The sequence below is a fragment of the Micropterus dolomieu genome, linkage group LG01 (assembly GCF_021292245.1).
Source record: "Micropterus dolomieu isolate WLL.071019.BEF.003 ecotype Adirondacks linkage group LG01, ASM2129224v1, whole genome shotgun sequence".
NCBI classification, from domain to species: Eukaryota; Metazoa; Chordata; class Actinopteri; order Centrarchiformes; family Centrarchidae; genus Micropterus; species Micropterus dolomieu.
This window is the reverse complement of record NC_060150.1, coordinates 34586081-34602617: the sequence shown is the minus strand read 5'-3', so window position 1 is coordinate 34602617 and position 16537 is coordinate 34586081. Positions and strand designations below refer to the sequence as shown.

Here is a 16537-nt window from a genome sequence, read left to right as displayed (position 1 = left end):
AATATCAGAGGGCCTAGCACATTAGCAACAAGTTGGTTTAAATGTAATCCTTCACAGACACATTCATAGAAACAGTACAATGAGATGTTGATGTGGTTACATTACCTGGGTTGCTGTTGATGTCCACTTTAGGGGAGCGGGGCGCCGGCCTAGGAAGGATACTCTCGTCCAGCGCTTTGGCAGCTGTGGAGTGCTGGGCCTTTTTAATGCTGGTGCCCTCTGCCTCCCACACCTGCTCCCCAAGTGTCAGCTGCACTGTGAAGATCTGGAACAGTGACACCCAGGGGGACAGAAATTACCCGACAGCAACTACATTTGCACCAAAAGCCAATCTGGGACACACATGGTAGGAGCGGTATTCTGCATGAGCTGTGTTCATTTATGAGAAGTACTAAATAAAAAAAAACTGAAATGTCATCACAGGAGGAAATGCCAAAAATAAGCACTACCTCAACATGACATGAACATAATCATTCAACTTTGACAATAGGAAAAAATTTGTTGTTGTGACCCCATCACTGATTTGTAAAAAGTAAGATGAAGGACAATCACCGTTTTCTCCACACGGTTCCTTACCTTAGCATGTGCAGGGCCTCTCTCATTGAGGAGCTTGTACTGTGGTTGGATCCTATTGAAACGGGCTAACTCATTCACCAAACACATTGGAGTTTTCTCTTTAGGGTTTGCCATGTTCTCCTGGGGCGGGCCTAAGACAGAGCACAGCAGAATACAATTTGCAATGAGTGACATGCTTAGAGTTACATGAACAAATAATCACGCATTGATATAATGCATTTTATAATCTGATTGAGTGACAGATCACATGACTGAACTGGGGGATTTTTGTATTTTTGAATGTGTCGTGTGTTTCATTCATATGTAAAAAATGTAGTATAACACAAATTTCACATGTAATTGTCTTGTCTTATGCTCATGAGACAAAATTCTGTAAACAAAACACTCACAAAAATTTTTTTTGTCAATTTGTAAGGGAGACACAAGCATAAGATATTTTCCTTCAATAGTAGATGGGAAGGGGCTCAGGGGTGTTTCAGTTTGTCTCAAATCTACAGGATCTTACAGGCTAGTGATTATGAGTCAACACTATAGTGTCAGTTTCATGATAAGAAATATTATCAGGGTTATCAGATCAATAACATAAGATTTTAATCAAGTAGAACAGGGTTGTGACAAGGTCTAATAAAAGCAAGGTCCATTCTGATATTGCAACTTTCTTTGTAGCTTGAATTGATTTCATTCTTTTCTTATCACACAATGAATATTCTTCTATGACCACCATGAGTACACAAGTTGTACACGTTAACTGTACAATGCTGGCACATTCACAACACTGAAACATTTCACCTATTTGGGGCATAGCTCATTATTTATCAGAAATTAAAAAATGGAGGGAAACTATTCTGTCCGTTGTCGTACCTGGCGATGTGGCAGACACAGGGGCGTCCCCATATCCGACTGCAGGAGCAGGGCAGGCGGGTGTGGGGGCCGGGCCTGTGCCGTTGACGGAGGGCTGCAGACCCAGGGATCCTGGGCTGGCCATGGCCGTCGGGGGAACTCCGGGGGAGAGGCCAGGACCAGCCAGGGGTGCTGAGGTCTGTACTTTCACTTGAGCCATGCTCTATTCCTGAAACCATACAACAATGATCTTCATATATATATATATATATATATATACATACATACACACACATATATACATATACATACACACACTGACCATTACAGATCATAACACTTTAAAGAGACTAGTGTTGGGCAAAATAAATATTTTAATAAGGATACTTGCAGTATTTTTAAACCTAGTTTCACCTATTTTGGAATCAAAATGAATAATAGGTACTAAAAGTTTTGGAATCTGTGCAGTAGATGGCTTCCGCCGGCAGCAGCGAACCGGCTGTAGTGGCTGCAACATATTCCGACGGAGCAATTGTGCCCATCAAAAAACATCCACTAACAGTGCTTCTTTTTGCCACCGACAGGCTCAGACTGTTATGCAAGGTGTCTAACAACACTATGGTATGGACCCCTATGAGGGACTCCTGGTGACCAGCCTCTCGCAAATGTATGGACCCCTATGAGGGACTCCTGGTGACCAGCCTCTCGCAAGATTTTTAGAGCGAGAAGTGTCCTTGATGGAGACTCCTGTTTTCTTTTAAAAACAAAGGGTGTCACCATGAGTCACTCGTAGGGATCCTTCTCATAATGTTGTCAGACATCTGGTATAACAGTGGATGAACCTTTGATGGGCACAATTGCCCTGAAGGAAACTTTTTGTACCTACTAGTAATTTCGAGACCGAAATATGTGATAGGCCGAGGTTAAAAAATACCAAGATTATACTTCCTGCATTTGTCAAACATTATTCCACACCAGTTTCTCCACAATTTAAAGCTGTTCACTGTCATTCAGAGCACAAAATTTGCACCAGCCAAATCCTGATAAAATATGCACATTCAAATAGCAAATGCTTAAAAACAATGGTGATCTAGTAAAATGCAAACCACCCTGCTGTCATTTAACAGATTTCTGTGGGCAAAGCCTGGAGAACAGACTTCAGACCGAGCAGCCGTGGGCCTATCTCACATTCTGATCCACTGGCAGCTAATACACCCAGACAATGAACCTTTATTTGAAGGAGCTTTGCTCATGTTACTGCTGCTAAGCCCCCCGGAAAAAGGAGAGAATCCTGTGATAGCCTGAACAAGACAATAGACGCTCAATCACATTTTAGTGGAGACTAAAGAGAGGTACGAAGTCCTGCATGAAGTAAACATATGTTAACATGAACAGAGGACAGGGTCTAACAAATACCCAAAATTCCCTTTTTTATCTTTTTATGCATGCATGCAATATTTTGAATGCAATTACACACATGTCTCAGCCTGTGGCTACGCAATGTAAGTAACACAAGATGATACTATGTGTTTTTCATCAACAACAGGTGAAGATGGAGAGAGTAAAATGTTAAAAAATGAATTCAAAAGGCACAAGCATCTTGCCAAGATAGCTCCACTACTGGGCTCACATTAATATGTGGCAGGCACTGAAGGGATATGAGGGAAATTCTTTTCACGTCGCATGGGAGGTCAGAGCAAAGGTTCAGATGCAGAACTGAACCCCTGGAGTGTGGAGAAACTGCACTTGGGATCTTTCATGAGATGCTGGCTTCACCTCCAGGTGATGGACAACATCTTCAATCACCATGTCCCCGGGAAGAGTAGGGAATTTAATAAAATGCACACAACTCTCAATATATTTAGTCAATAATTAAAATGGAGGCAGGTTTTGGATATCACATAGGTCAATGGAGACAGTTTCCAAATGTTAACTGTAAACTTGTGATGATTTAAAGTGTCACATTGTCCATTGTTTACAGTTAAGGGCCATGGTTGCACGGATGTAAACAACAGAGCAGTAGCATGTCCATAAAACAACTGATAACGACAATACCCACAAAATACAATGAAAGTTCTCTTTTGATTTGTGACCTTAAATCATTGCACTGCAATTGATTGTTCCGCTGCATCTTGCCTGCACCTGCGGTTCTCGGGGTCACAATCTTTCTTGCTTTCTTTTTCCTCTCTAACAGCAACTTGAGCAAACGCAATGCCAAACAGCAACCCGAATGCATGGTTGTCTTACACAGTGAGTTGAATGTGGAGGGGGCTGTTGCGTTGAGGTTGACTGACAGAGCTACAGGGTTGTCAGCAACCCCTGAACCTACATTATAGCTTCGACTGTATGCAGCTTAGCAGGAGGCTAACCTTACCGAGGCGGTAACGGGATTTCCCGCAAATGTCAGCTCCTAAAAACAAACCAACACAGCTGGCAAACATGCACGCTGTCATCATTATGTCACTGTGATTTCTCCTGTTTAATATCCACTGTCTTTCCACCTCCAGTAACGCTAGTTTAGCCGGTTAACGCTCATCATGGCTGATCGGCCGAGCACCCCTCTTGCTAGCATCTCCATACCCGCCCCATCCACCACCAAAGTCTGGGGATTTTCAGTCCACCGCAACATCATATACGGACTGGCGACGGCGTGACGAATAATCCAGAGACTATCCGCCAACAAAGGGACAAATATTTTAGGGTATTTTTACCTTTGTCCAGGGCCAGACCCCAGTTACACCTCCGACATTGGCAAACACTAAAGAGAACTGGATGGAAGAGGGAACAGACCACGTTATTTGCCTGAGAAAAAATAAAAAAATATAGAGGTAAATGACTCGTCATTTTGACATCTCACGTATAAAGTTTGTTTGGTGTTTATTTGGTCAGAGTCAAGTATTGTGTGTTGCTAACTTAGCATCATTAGAGTTTATGGTAAATCGTGAATGAATCAGCCACCCCCGCGGCGATATGAATGGTTCAATCCTGGTTTGCTTCCTCTGAGCCTGGAACAGTAACTTTGATTCAGAACGAAAATGAACGGAGTGTCACCGGGACCTGAAATAAGCGTCTGTTTACAACTCTAATTACTAATACTAATAATAAATAAATTACTTACATGGCATATTTTGTCTCGGGGAAGCTTCTTGCTGAGTGAGTTTAAATATGAAGTTAGTAATAAACCTTTTTTTTTTCTTTTGGAGGAAGCACATGTCCACCTACAGACAGGACCTCCCTGGTAGGATTTAATGTCTTTTCTTTGGGAAAAGGCCCTTCGGGTGAAAGGGGTCTACCTTGGTCTTGAATGAAGAGGCATGCAGCTAAGTGTCTCACAAACCACAAGACCACCAGGTCTGGATTCTGTGTCACCAAGCTCTTTGTGCGGGAAACCACATCCAGTCAGTGTTGATGGTTCTGGGGTCCCACAGCTGGAGAGGGCCCACTGCAATTCCAGTGGTAACCGTTTATTAAGAAGTGTGGTAGGAAAAAGTGAAAAGAATGAATTGTGGATCCTCAAGAGATTTTGACAAGAGTAATATTGTAATGTGACCACTAGATGGTGCCACCAAACAAATTTTTCTTGTGTTACTGCGATGACCTCGTCAGAGAGGCCCCTACCCTCAAACATGACACTATACACGGTGTTTCTCCTCTCCTGCAGTGAAATAACATGAAAACATTCAGCTGCGTTTTTTTCCATACAATAGTCTTGCGATGTCAAGGTCATGACCCTTTATTATTATAGTAAGTCGTGAGGTTAAATATATTATTTTAGCATACAAGACTAAATGTTAACATGCATATACCAGCACACAATTAAGAAAAAAAATATATGAAGTTTGGCCCTATGTTGAATAAATTTTAAAGAGAGCAATGGATGCATTTATAGCCTTAGTGTATCCGTACTCAAGTGTAAGAATTTAACTTTCTGAAAACCCTTCTGTGAAACGACTGGCACAAAAAAATGTTTTAATGATAGTCTGCCTGATGTAATTTCACATGGTAGACGGTGTGCAAGTTTTTCTGTGACATGATCTGTGCGTTCTGTTAAACTGGGAACTGTCTGGACATCCTTGATGAGACCTACATGTCCTCAAACATGTTGTTTGGATCTTTTTGGCAATGTGATTTTCTTTCTGAATTTGGCAGTCATCATCCATATCCCCATCTATCATCCTTTTATGGTACTATTAAGTTTTAATTTATGTCAGATGCATAAAAGGCTTTTACCAGCTACAGAAAAAAAAAAAAAAAAAAAAAAAAAACCACACACCATAGAAGCATTATATATTCAAAAACTGCAAACCAAGGTTGAATAAAAGTGAATCTTTGCTTTTATTATTGATTATGAAAATGAACAGGCACCTATTACATGGAGCTTGCACATCCCAGAACAAAATTTCAAATATAAATAACACACCCTCATTAGTGTTGATCACTCACAACAACCTGCAAGCTAAGAGTTCAAACCACATTGAAATGGAAAAAAACAAGGAAAAAAAAAAAAAAAAAAAAACATGTCGCATCCAAACCCATGTAACATATTCACTCGCAAGTTCTTCAAACCTCTACTGATCCACTGGCCACTGGGAGAAGGCTTCTTGATCCCTCACAAATGCTGTTGTGACTGCATTTCCACAATCATTTCAGTCCTATTGTGTTTTTTCCTCACAGCATGGTGACAGCAGACCATTACAATGAAGCTAATAATAAAAAAAAAAAAGTAAAAAAAAAAATCATTGGTTAAATAGATGTCTTTAAGTTATCAATATAGTTTTTGAGATAGCGGTGTGCTCTGGTAATCTTCTCTACAGTATAGAGTATCATCACATTCACTCAGGTTCATTCAAATAACTCAGCTAGACCCTGGAAAAAAGCAAATGCAATACAAACAAACCCAAGATGGAAAATTCAAGTATCTCTGACTGGATGGCGATAAAACATTTCTAGTGGAATGGAGCGATTACAGTCTGAAATGACAAAGAGCCACGCAGCCTCCGGAGGTGAGGTTTGTAATATCCATCCTATAAACCATTCTCTAAGTCATGGGCAGACTTCAAACTTGCCACAATGTCTGATGCCAATAAGAAAAAAGCGGGGTTTAAAATTGCATGCACCCCCACTGTAAAACTACGAAACCTTTTTATTATTTTTAAACCAACAGTAGTTGCCAACTGTACATATCCTTATTAGCAAAAGATGCAGGCGAACTTCCAATGAAATAAAGCACTCCTATTATCATTCTACTATAAAGTAAATGCATCCTCTGCTAATTTCTTTCACATCATCCAACAATGCAAAGACTTATATACAACAGTTTCAGACATGTTATAAGTTTACAACATAACAGTCTCTTTTGGTGAAAATATAGTTAAATTCAAAATATCTGATAGGTATATTTTTAGAAGTGATCTCTTTATTGAAAAAAGTACCTGAGCCAAAACTCTGACCAGGGGGGGGGGGATCACAAAAGCCTCGTCTTTAAGATTTCTATATAAAGACTCCTTTTCGTCATTCATTACCGTTCTGGAGAACAAAGATTTAAATTAAATAATACAGGAAAATAATAACCCTAAACATACTGACCCATCAAACAAACACCCCCACTCAAAGTATGAGCTAGTTGAAAACCGTACAAAAAAAAGGAACTCAAGATATTTAAAAATCAAAACATTTTAGAAGAGTAAAAGCATTAAATAAAAATAAAAATAAAAATAAGTATCATACAAATAAAAATGGATCATGCAACAATGTTCTCTTACGGACATTCTTTAAATGAAAGAGAGTGGTCACTGCACATCTTCAAGGCTGGACTAGCGAACACTACATGAGTTCAGCCCAACTTTACGAGGAGATAGATGCACACTGAGGTCATCTGCTGACTAAGACATCTATCGTCACGTCTGTATTATACCCATCCTGTCCGACGGCAGGAAGAACTGCAGCCAGGTCTCAAGTTGGAAGATGAAGAAGAAAACTGTTTTTACTCTTGGTACAGTGTTGCAAACTATAAGCCTTTAACCTGATAAATAAATGGAGGACTGATTACAGCACTACTGCAAGCTGGGAATAACATACCAATAGTGCCTTTTTTAAACTAGATACCTTTCACAGTGCATATAATTTATAAAACAAAACAAACAAAAAAAATCAGATGAAGCATTTTCTTGGGGTTTTGATGGTCAGATCCCTTCCAGAAAACGATTAAATTTGGATTTTCTCTTTGTAGGCCCAAGCATGCATCCATCAGTTATTATTGCACAACTAGGACCTTAAAATGCACTCTCTCTCTCTCACACACACACACAAACAAAAAAGTAACAATAATAATCTTAAAACAGGAATTATAATTATCTCACTACAAATCCACCTTGCTCGCTTGCTGCATTACTAGATTTACGCCAAAAACGATCCATCTTGGGTGCATCTAAATGCTCCGTTATTTTCGTTCTCTATATTACAACCGCCTAAAAAACATGCATCCAACTGTCCACGGGGGAAATGCAGTCAAGAGCCTCCAGCGCATGGTGTCCATTGTTCCAGTCAAAGGTCAGAGTTCAAAGACTGAATGATTAAAAAGTGCTTTACGTAGGTCAGTAGGACTTCTTTCTTCTACGATTATTACAAAGTTTGTACATTAGCATGTATCATCTGCGAAGGCAAATAAGAAAAATATTTAAATATCACATTTAGAATGACAGGAAATTTCTTTTACGGCCTCCAACCAAAGTTATATTAAAAATAACTCACCATGATACCACCACTTTGTCTTCTTTGGATTTTTGTTACACGTTCTTACATAAAAGGAGTTATCAGGCGGTCGTCTCTGCAGAAAAAAAAAACGAAACAGGCATTTAAGATTTTTCCATTTAACAAGCACGTCATTTTTAATGAATCACGATATTTGACCCCCTCAGGCATCATTACAGGTTCCCTACCTTTTCTTTGCAGCTGGACAACATGCTGATAATGCTAAGACAAACTGATTGCACTGAGAGGGCGGGCGACCAATCTTCCGTCAGTATAGATAGACAGATGTGACCATTACTATACACATGAGGGTGGACAGGTATATTCTCTCCTGTGAACATTACCTGTGAGACAAAGAATGACAAACCAGCGATTATTAAGATCATTCATTGAAAATGTCATAATAATAAGCCTATAAAGATGGTGAGTATATGATGGTAAATAGAGGACCTTTTTAGTGAATTGAGGGCATTTTGGTGGTCAAAGACAACATGTGAGCGCACATGTCTGGAAGAAGTCGATATTTGTTCATTAATGACAGAAAAGAATGAGACTTGCTGTACAAGCTCGGCCTTAGTCCTCTACAGCGACATGAGGCTCTGGGATTAGGGCGGAGGGGCCGGGATGGGGTGAGAGAGGGGAAGAGAGGAGACATGTTTTATAAAAAAGAAGAAGGCGTGTTCTATAAAAAGGTGTTGGCCAATGAAAGGGTGTAAGAATCAGAGCTAAACAGGAAGAGAACAGAAAGTGTGGAACTCAAGTATGAGATGCTAAAGTTGAGAGAACGGGTGAGTCAGAATGGGTAAAGAGGGTAATGAAGGGTAACAATGGCTTGAGGCAGGCTGGCACCAGACAGGGCCTCACAGGGGGGAGTGCAGGGGAGGTTATTATATACACATATTATATACATACAAAGCGCAGAGGTCTGAGCACGAGCCTGTATTCCTATTTTGATGTTATATTACAGCTTATGCTACGACTACTGTGGTACTTTTTATTACTACTTCTACTATTACTTTTACTACTGCGTTAGATGTTTTGTGTTTAACAGATAATTCAATAAATATCTTCACTTTTGCCTTATGTCTCTCTGTTGGAACTCTTAGGCCTCTTCTTTTAACTGTACACTCAGAACAAAATCAATTTCAATATAGACAGACACTGATCTGCAAAACCGAATCTGCAAATTTATTTATTTCTATTTTCAGGCGTAATTGTAACGTTTAAAGATATATAGTTAAACATGGTGGTCCGACCTGATGTTTCTGCTGTGCTTATTTTATGCACTGTACTCCAAATCTACCCAAAGGCGACATCTCACTGCCTGTCGGACTACTTTTGGGTACGTGCATTTTCTGTGGCCCAACAAGTGAATTAGGTCTCCAAGCTAATGTTAGCTGAAGAGTTATTAGTGAGATACGAAAGCATAAAACATGCACTTAAGATCAATGAGATGTACACACTTCAAAATAATATACTGAAAAGAAATTGTTCAACCTGTAGCTGCCATTAAATTCTATGTACGTGATGCAGTTTTCTACCCGAATTTTACTGTAAACAAACACTGATCGGTTCTATAGCGTTCACTATAGGGGGAGGGTTACATACTCCTGCACTCATACTATCACATTTACATATTTGTGCGCTAAAGATTTGCCCTGTAAGCTCCTCAGACAACCAATTATGCACTGCAGCAGTTAACCCTGAAGCTCCTTCAGGAGCCACAAAAAGAGTCCAACCATGGATGTATAATAAGACCTGGATACTGGACCCCAAGATGGCGCCTATTCAGTCCAAAAGGAATTGCTTGCTGGCTCTTTAGCCAAAAAACTAGCTTCCAGGTTTACTCTAGGGGTATGCAGCACCCCCAATATGCGCAGTTTCTCCTGCTGGCCCCGTCTACGAGTTCCCGCTCGGCCGTTAAGACTTTAAATTGTGATGAAATTTCAAAAATTGTTTTTCTCGGCACAAAGAAGGTTTTACAGATATATAACCGCCATGGATCAAAAATGCATAAAGAGTCGTAATTGACCTTGTTTGCAGTCCTGTCAACTGTTTCACAGACGTCGCTTTTATAATGGTGACCTATGGGGAAAATGTTTTTTTGGAGCGCATTCATTGCAAAACCGCAAAAGGCCATTAAAAAAATAAAAAATAAAACAGGAAGCAAAGCTGTGCGGCCACTGGGACAGCCTGTCTTTCCTGTTTTACAAGATAGTAGCTAAATGGCGAGGTTTATCTAATTTTCTCTACACTGACTCCTTCTCTATTTTTAGGAGGCCAGGTTGCTGATGAGGGAAACAAGATTGTTGAGTTAAACTAATCCCCTCAAACGTGGCTTCAGTGGGAGCTCTGCGCTGGCGTGTCTGTCAGTGACTCCTGGCTCCAGTGTTTCCAAGCCAAGGTACATTCCACTAACAAGTGCCGAGCCGATGCGTTTCATGTGATTATCGCAGGCATCCAGACCTAGATATAGAGGATTGTTTACAAAAGGTCTTTAATGATTGATTTTGTTTGGAAAGTGGCACCTCTATACAATATACCTGCAAACTGGCAGCATATGAATCTGTTTTGTAATGCATAGTTCATACTATCGCAGAGAATTGATAGTGGACATTTAGTCAGGAAAACTAAATGGAAATAGACTCCAGGTATGAGTATGAGTGTATGAGTGTCCACACCTTGCAAAGCAGCTTGTGTGTCATGGCAGAAGCAGACTTTCTAAGTCCCCAAGACAAAACGGTAAGTGAATTGCACTTTCCAAGCTGAGAACACCAACAGCCTCATGTTTACCCACACACACACACGGTTCTGCTTACCTGAGGTGAATCAAAAGGATACCGACTACTAAATTTGAAAAGCAGCTGAAATTTCTCTCCTTCATACAGTGTGCCAGGTGCTCCCTCCATGTCTACAATCCACCTAAAATAAAGTAAAAATATTAAAAAAAAGGTAAACATTTCACTCAAATAAAAAGATTAAACCATATAACTTAACACGTAAACAAAAGATATGCAGTGTCTGAAACTCTACATGTTAAACTTTGTTTACAGCTCAGTTTGAAACAGTTTGGGTTAATGTTCATGACCTCAAAGTCCAGAGGTTGGTAAGCTGGTTTCCCTTGGTTAAATCTGAATTTTTAAGAGTTTTTGATTAAATATGCTGTTTCGAGTACACTCAGTGTTTCACTCTCAAAGTGAAATAACCAAACGCTTCCTGCAGTTTGAAAAGACCAACTGAGAGATGTGACATTTGATTTCTCAATGTTCTTTATTTTCTACACCCAGTGACAACTTTAAGGCTATTTGCAAAATATTTTTAATATAATAGAGCATATAACACCAGAGTTACTAAATTCCTCCTGTCAAGTCATGATATCAGGTTAACACTTGCTTTAACAACAAACCTTTTCTTGTGCTTTGGGAAGAAATTTTTTAATTTTGTTGCTAGCAGCATTACTCTAAAGATGACAATGTCGGCCTGTCAGCTGGTTGGTCCATCTCTGGTCCAGACTGAAATATCTCAACAACTACTGGATGTGCTGCCATGACATTTTTTATAGCCATACACGGTGCCCAGATGTTGCGTCCTAAAAAATTTGGTGATTCCCTGACTTTTCTTTTTATCGGCATGTAGTCTTGAGCGAACTGTCTCAACAACTATTGGATGGGTTGCCATGAAATTTGGTACATACACCAGTGCTTCAGGCTAACTTTTTGTGTAGTTGCACTTATGCGCCTACATTATCATTTAGGTGCACTGCCACAAAATTTAGGTGCAACTAAATATTTCACATCACCTTTAGTGCCATAACAGTATATTCTAACCTTCTAACCAGTCATTTCCCATACACAATGATAGTTATGTAAATGATTGTAAACATGAACACCTACAGGTAAAAGTTTTCCTTTATTTGAATACAGCACAAACAAAACTTAATTATTGTAAAACTAAACTTAAAAAGTGCAGATAAACTGAAAAGATTGGTTGGCTTGGTAGAATCATTTCCTCCAAGCCCCCAGGAAATGCTCCAAGCGTCTTGCACAGGGACACAATGGTGGATGGGTCACAGTGGGAATCGAACCCTGGTCTCTCACACCAAAGGCATTTGTCTTATCCATATTTATATTAAATGGTGGATACCTTCTTTTGAGCATCACAACCCCCGCGAAATGACTCGTTTCACTATCAGAATTTGATCCATTCAGTCGACCACATTTGGAAAGTCTAGAGAGCCACACAATTATTATCGTGCCTCCATTCAAGTTAGCAGAGGGCTAAACCGGACGTTAGCTGGCTCACAGGCAGAAGTCAACACAGTGGAACATTGAAACCCCACCGCCAACTAGAATTTTGACGGTGTACTTGCACGGCGACACGCACACAAACGCAATTATAAATGCGAGGGTACGTGCGTTGCCAACGCCAAAGGTACTGACGCTGAGTCACCGCATTAGTATAGCGCCCCTTCTCCGCTTTTGATTGGTTCTCACCTTCTTCTGTAAGTGAGTTTTGGGGAAAACACCCACACACAAAACAATAAACACAACAAACATTGTCCTATAAATGTTAGGTGCACTAGTGTGACCCAAAATTTTTTTTTTGTGGAATTCGATAGAGTTTTGGCCGTATGTGCTAACAAACTGGTCCCACTGTGGAGCCCTGCACGCAATCTCCCCCTCAGAATAAATTGTAATAACTTTGGGGATCCCCTGAAATTTCATCTAGTGTCATCATCTAGTCAAAATTTAAATTTGTCCGATACTTTGTTTCATGACCAAATCCCTGCAAAACTAATAAAATTCCCATCGGCCTCAGCATTTGATTTCTTTTATGCACATGTAAATAGTTAAATTCCATTTTGCACATAGTCTCTATTATTCTTCTAAAACTTGCAGGCTATATTTTGTCAATTGCAATTTTCAGATATTTTATTTTGTCTGTTATTACCTAGTGGCTTTAAAGCAAATTCCTTGTACGTTTAAAAAGTCAGACTCTGTACTTTGTGTTCCCTGCAAATATTAGCATGCTATCTCGCTAACTAAGATGGTAAATGGCTAAGCCTCACAGCGCTAGCATTACTGTGGACTCTTAGTCTTGTTTACTAATGATTAACAACATGCTCTATGTTCCAGCTCATCATTCTGGAGTAGATTAGTTGGAAACATGTAACGAATGACTTGCACAGACAACATCTTATCTCTTTTTAAAAAATAAAATAGAATTATACAAAATGCGAGCCGCCGATGCTGCAGTAAGTATGTAATCAAAAGCTTTTAGTCTGACTCATTCCAGTGACATTCAATATTCAGCTGGGTTATGACAGTGGTTTAGTAATAATGTGATACTCTATTGATCTACTGGACAAAATCTATTTTTGACTCTGTAGCCGGGCTACAGGACTGTGCTTACAGCGCTGCGAGGGATTCAATGTCTTGTTTAGAATGGGAGATGATTTCACACAGGGGCTCGATCCTGGGTCTCTGGGATGAAGGGCAGTCGACATGTTCAATAAACTAGATGTTGCTTCACTGGCCAGAAAAAAAGCTAAAATATTTAAGGCATTTTTTAACATTTATGAGGACTGTCTGCTCGGAGTGCTGAGGAAATGAAAAAGGAGCACTGATGGCAGCATCATAATCTCTGGCCTAATTTCTTCTAGGCAAATAGTGCAGAAAGGACGCCGAAGAGACTTGTGGCTGTTGTTCGGGTTTATAGCCTTGTGTCTCTTTTTAAATCTAGCCTCAGGCACATGGTCACTCTACACGAGAGGTCAATCCTGTTTAAAACTTCACCCTTACAAAGTCCAATGGTCAAAGTGTCTGAGAGGAGCTCCATTGTTTCTCCAGGACGTAAAAGCTCAGAGGGAGGCAGTGTCACCGAACATGATGCTGAGTTACACCTGATGCAACCCATGCTGCACACAGGAAAGGACTCCAAGGACGTTATGCTCAACTTGCTCAAATTCCCCATAGCCTGGTAATTACATCATCTAGTCAACAAAAATAACATTGAGCCATTTACTGAAAGTGGGGAAAACTGAGTACGTGAATGAAACTCTGCTGCTTAAAAGCAGCGGTTGTGTTGTTTGCAATGGCTGACTCATTACAGCATCAAGCTAAGCCATCTGCACTATCACACAGTGAACTGAAAGACACTGTAATCTAATGAGGAACACAGAGAGACAGTGTAAGGTATAAACAAAAGCTTTAAAACTAAAAACACATGGTCACTTTATCACCACCATGAGCACAGCATTGCCACTAGTGAGTTTTTAGTCTTTTTTATTTTTTTTAAAGATAGGCCAGCTTGAATGTCAAGCAGGAACAGAGTATTTGTATCGTACTCCATTAGGACACGAGTGATAAAATGCTGATGTTGAAACGACGAGAAAGGGAACGCCCCCACACAACCTGGGATGCAAAGCGGAAGCCAGCTGAACTGGTTTGGAGACTTGTCAGTCATGCAAGACATTCTCACAAGGCCTTTGTTATCGAACGAGAGAGATGCCAACACAATGGATCTCTCATAGTTGCATATTGTTCAACTGGACACAAGTGCTGTAACATGCAATAGCCTCTTTAAGGGCGGCAAAAGTGCCAAACAGCTCGAAGACGAGCAGAACCAGGTAGTAACTTTCAAAGTCAATGTCGCAGGCCTGCAGCTGAAAGACGTTTGAAGGACGGCCAGAAATGTGTCTCAAATCCATTTCCAGGACCACAACTTCATCCTTACTGCTTATCAGACATAATTTGACTCACTCAGATAACACAATCACAGGCGTTTTTTTTAAGGGAACACCAAGACACCCAGACAGAAAGGTCAGCTAAGCAGCCTCTGTTCCTTGCTACCCTAGCCCAACTCCTGCATGCCAACTGTTTAATATTTTATAAGGATGAATAGTGACACTGTGCATTAGAGACACTCTACTGAGAGCTGCCAGTCACTGGAATGACCTCGATTGCTCCTCGCCAGTCGCTGCTGAGGCTACAAGAGCTTTATGTCTTAATACCTCCCACCACTTATATTGCAACAGTAACCCTTAATTCATTCATGCTCACCACGCAGCTCTCTCATAGTGATAAAACGTTACACTATAAAAAGCCACATGACATTTCTGTTTGTTCAAAATGAAAACCTACTACAATGACTGCCACTAGGTGTAGGCTATTCTTGTGTTCTTCTAATGTTTACTGTGTTATAAAATAATTTATAACAAAAATTATATTAAAAAATACTTACTGTGTAATGGTGTTCTGTACACTTTTCTCGTTAAGAGTCATTCCAGGGGGTGGATCATTTTGCAGGGCTAATAATTCCTTTTGTAGCCTTTTCTGTGGGAGAGAAGATGTTTGTGTTTTACACTCAAACATGCTGAAATATCACGAAAATAAACACACCATAGTAAAGAAATAAAAGAGGCAAATCAAATAAAAGCAAATGAGCTTTTCCAAAAACGTACGTGTTCCTTTATTATACAAAGAGATCCATAACTAAACCACGGTAAATTATCAATTATATTTGGATATATAGTTGAATTATTAACGTTATAGCTGACGTCTTGTGTTGTAGTTGTTAAATGTAGTCTAGTTAAAGCAACTCCACCCTGACGTTAACTTGTAACATCAAACTAACTGTGACAGATGATAGCTAAGTGTTAGATATAAGCAACAGCTCATCAGTATATTCATTAATAAAGCGGGTTTTATGGGCTTTTAGTTTCTATTCGCAACCGCTATCTTAAGAAAGCGATGCACCTGTTCAGCTCAAGAGGAAACTGCTCAATCTGCGCACCGTCTCGTTAGCTGGCTAACGTCAACGCCAGCCCAAAATAGCAGCTAGCCCTCCGTAATAATATTACAATTAACTTCAACTCATAACATCACACTCAATGAATTGTCATCCGTGAGTTGCTGCGAATAAAACACATCGCCACTCATCCATATGTATATCCAGGAAGCAGGTTTCTACGCCAGCCTCGGCTTGGTGCTGTTGGTGGTGATGGGCTAGTTGTATTGCTGCTAGCAAAGACCTAGCGCTAACCCCCGCTAACAGTTCAGGATAAATCTCACCGCTACTTCGACCATATACATGTACCTAAATGAAGTGGTTAATAAACTAACAGGAAAGACCAGGCTGACGGTCAGGTAATTTATAAATACGCGTTCGTTGTGAATTGTGTTCTTACCTGCATCGACGCCATGATGGAAACCCCCCTGCATCAGCGCAGAGTGGAGGACAGTACGTCAGGGAGTCACGTGAGACAAGTTGTTTTGACAGAGGAAAACAATCCGCTGATGTGCGCCCGCTCACCTCTCACTTTTTTAAGGTCGTGAAGGCACTGTTTCGCAGCTTTACGACACAATTTCGT

At 40.2% G+C, this 16537-nt stretch overlaps 2 protein-coding genes across 2 annotated transcripts in view; both read right to left on the bottom strand.

Annotated features, from left to right (window-relative positions):
• stau2 (staufen double-stranded RNA binding protein 2) overlaps nt 1-4201 on the bottom strand; it is a 110669-nt gene extending 106468 nt beyond the window's left edge. Inside the window, exons 1-4 of the mRNA XM_046066349.1 lie at nt 4128-4201; nt 1438-1645; nt 577-707; nt 106-265 (exon numbers count right to left, since the gene is read on the bottom strand). Of these exons, the coding sequence (XP_045922305.1) occupies nt 106-265; nt 577-707; nt 1438-1636 (490 nt within the window). The 5' untranslated portion in view covers nt 1637-1645; nt 4128-4201. The remainder of the gene's footprint in view (nt 1-105; nt 266-576; nt 708-1437; nt 1646-4127) is intronic.
• A 1531-nt stretch (nt 4202-5732) lies between these two features.
• On the bottom strand, nt 5733-16488 carry ube2wb (ubiquitin conjugating enzyme E2 Wb). Its single transcript, XM_046066340.1, has 6 exons — nt 16355-16488; nt 15409-15500; nt 10986-11088; nt 8355-8510; nt 8167-8242; nt 5733-8067 (listed from the first exon to the last, which is right to left on the bottom strand). Exons 1-6 carry the CDS (start codon nt 16367-16369, stop codon nt 8054-8056), a joined length of 456 nt encoding a protein of 151 aa, XP_045922296.1. The 5' UTR covers nt 16370-16488; the 3' UTR covers nt 5733-8053.
• Nucleotides 16489-16537: the final 49 nt, after the last annotated feature.

Coding starts and splice junctions, on each gene's coding strand:
- ube2wb (XM_046066340.1), bottom strand. Junction 11,089..15,408: donor GTACAGAACACCATTACACA/GTAAGTATTTTT, acceptor ACTTTATTTTAG/GTGGATTGTAGACATGGAGG. Junction 8,243..8,354: donor TGTCCAGCTGCAAAGAAAAG/GTAGGGAACCTG, acceptor TTTTTTCTGCAG/AGACGACCGCCTGATAACTC.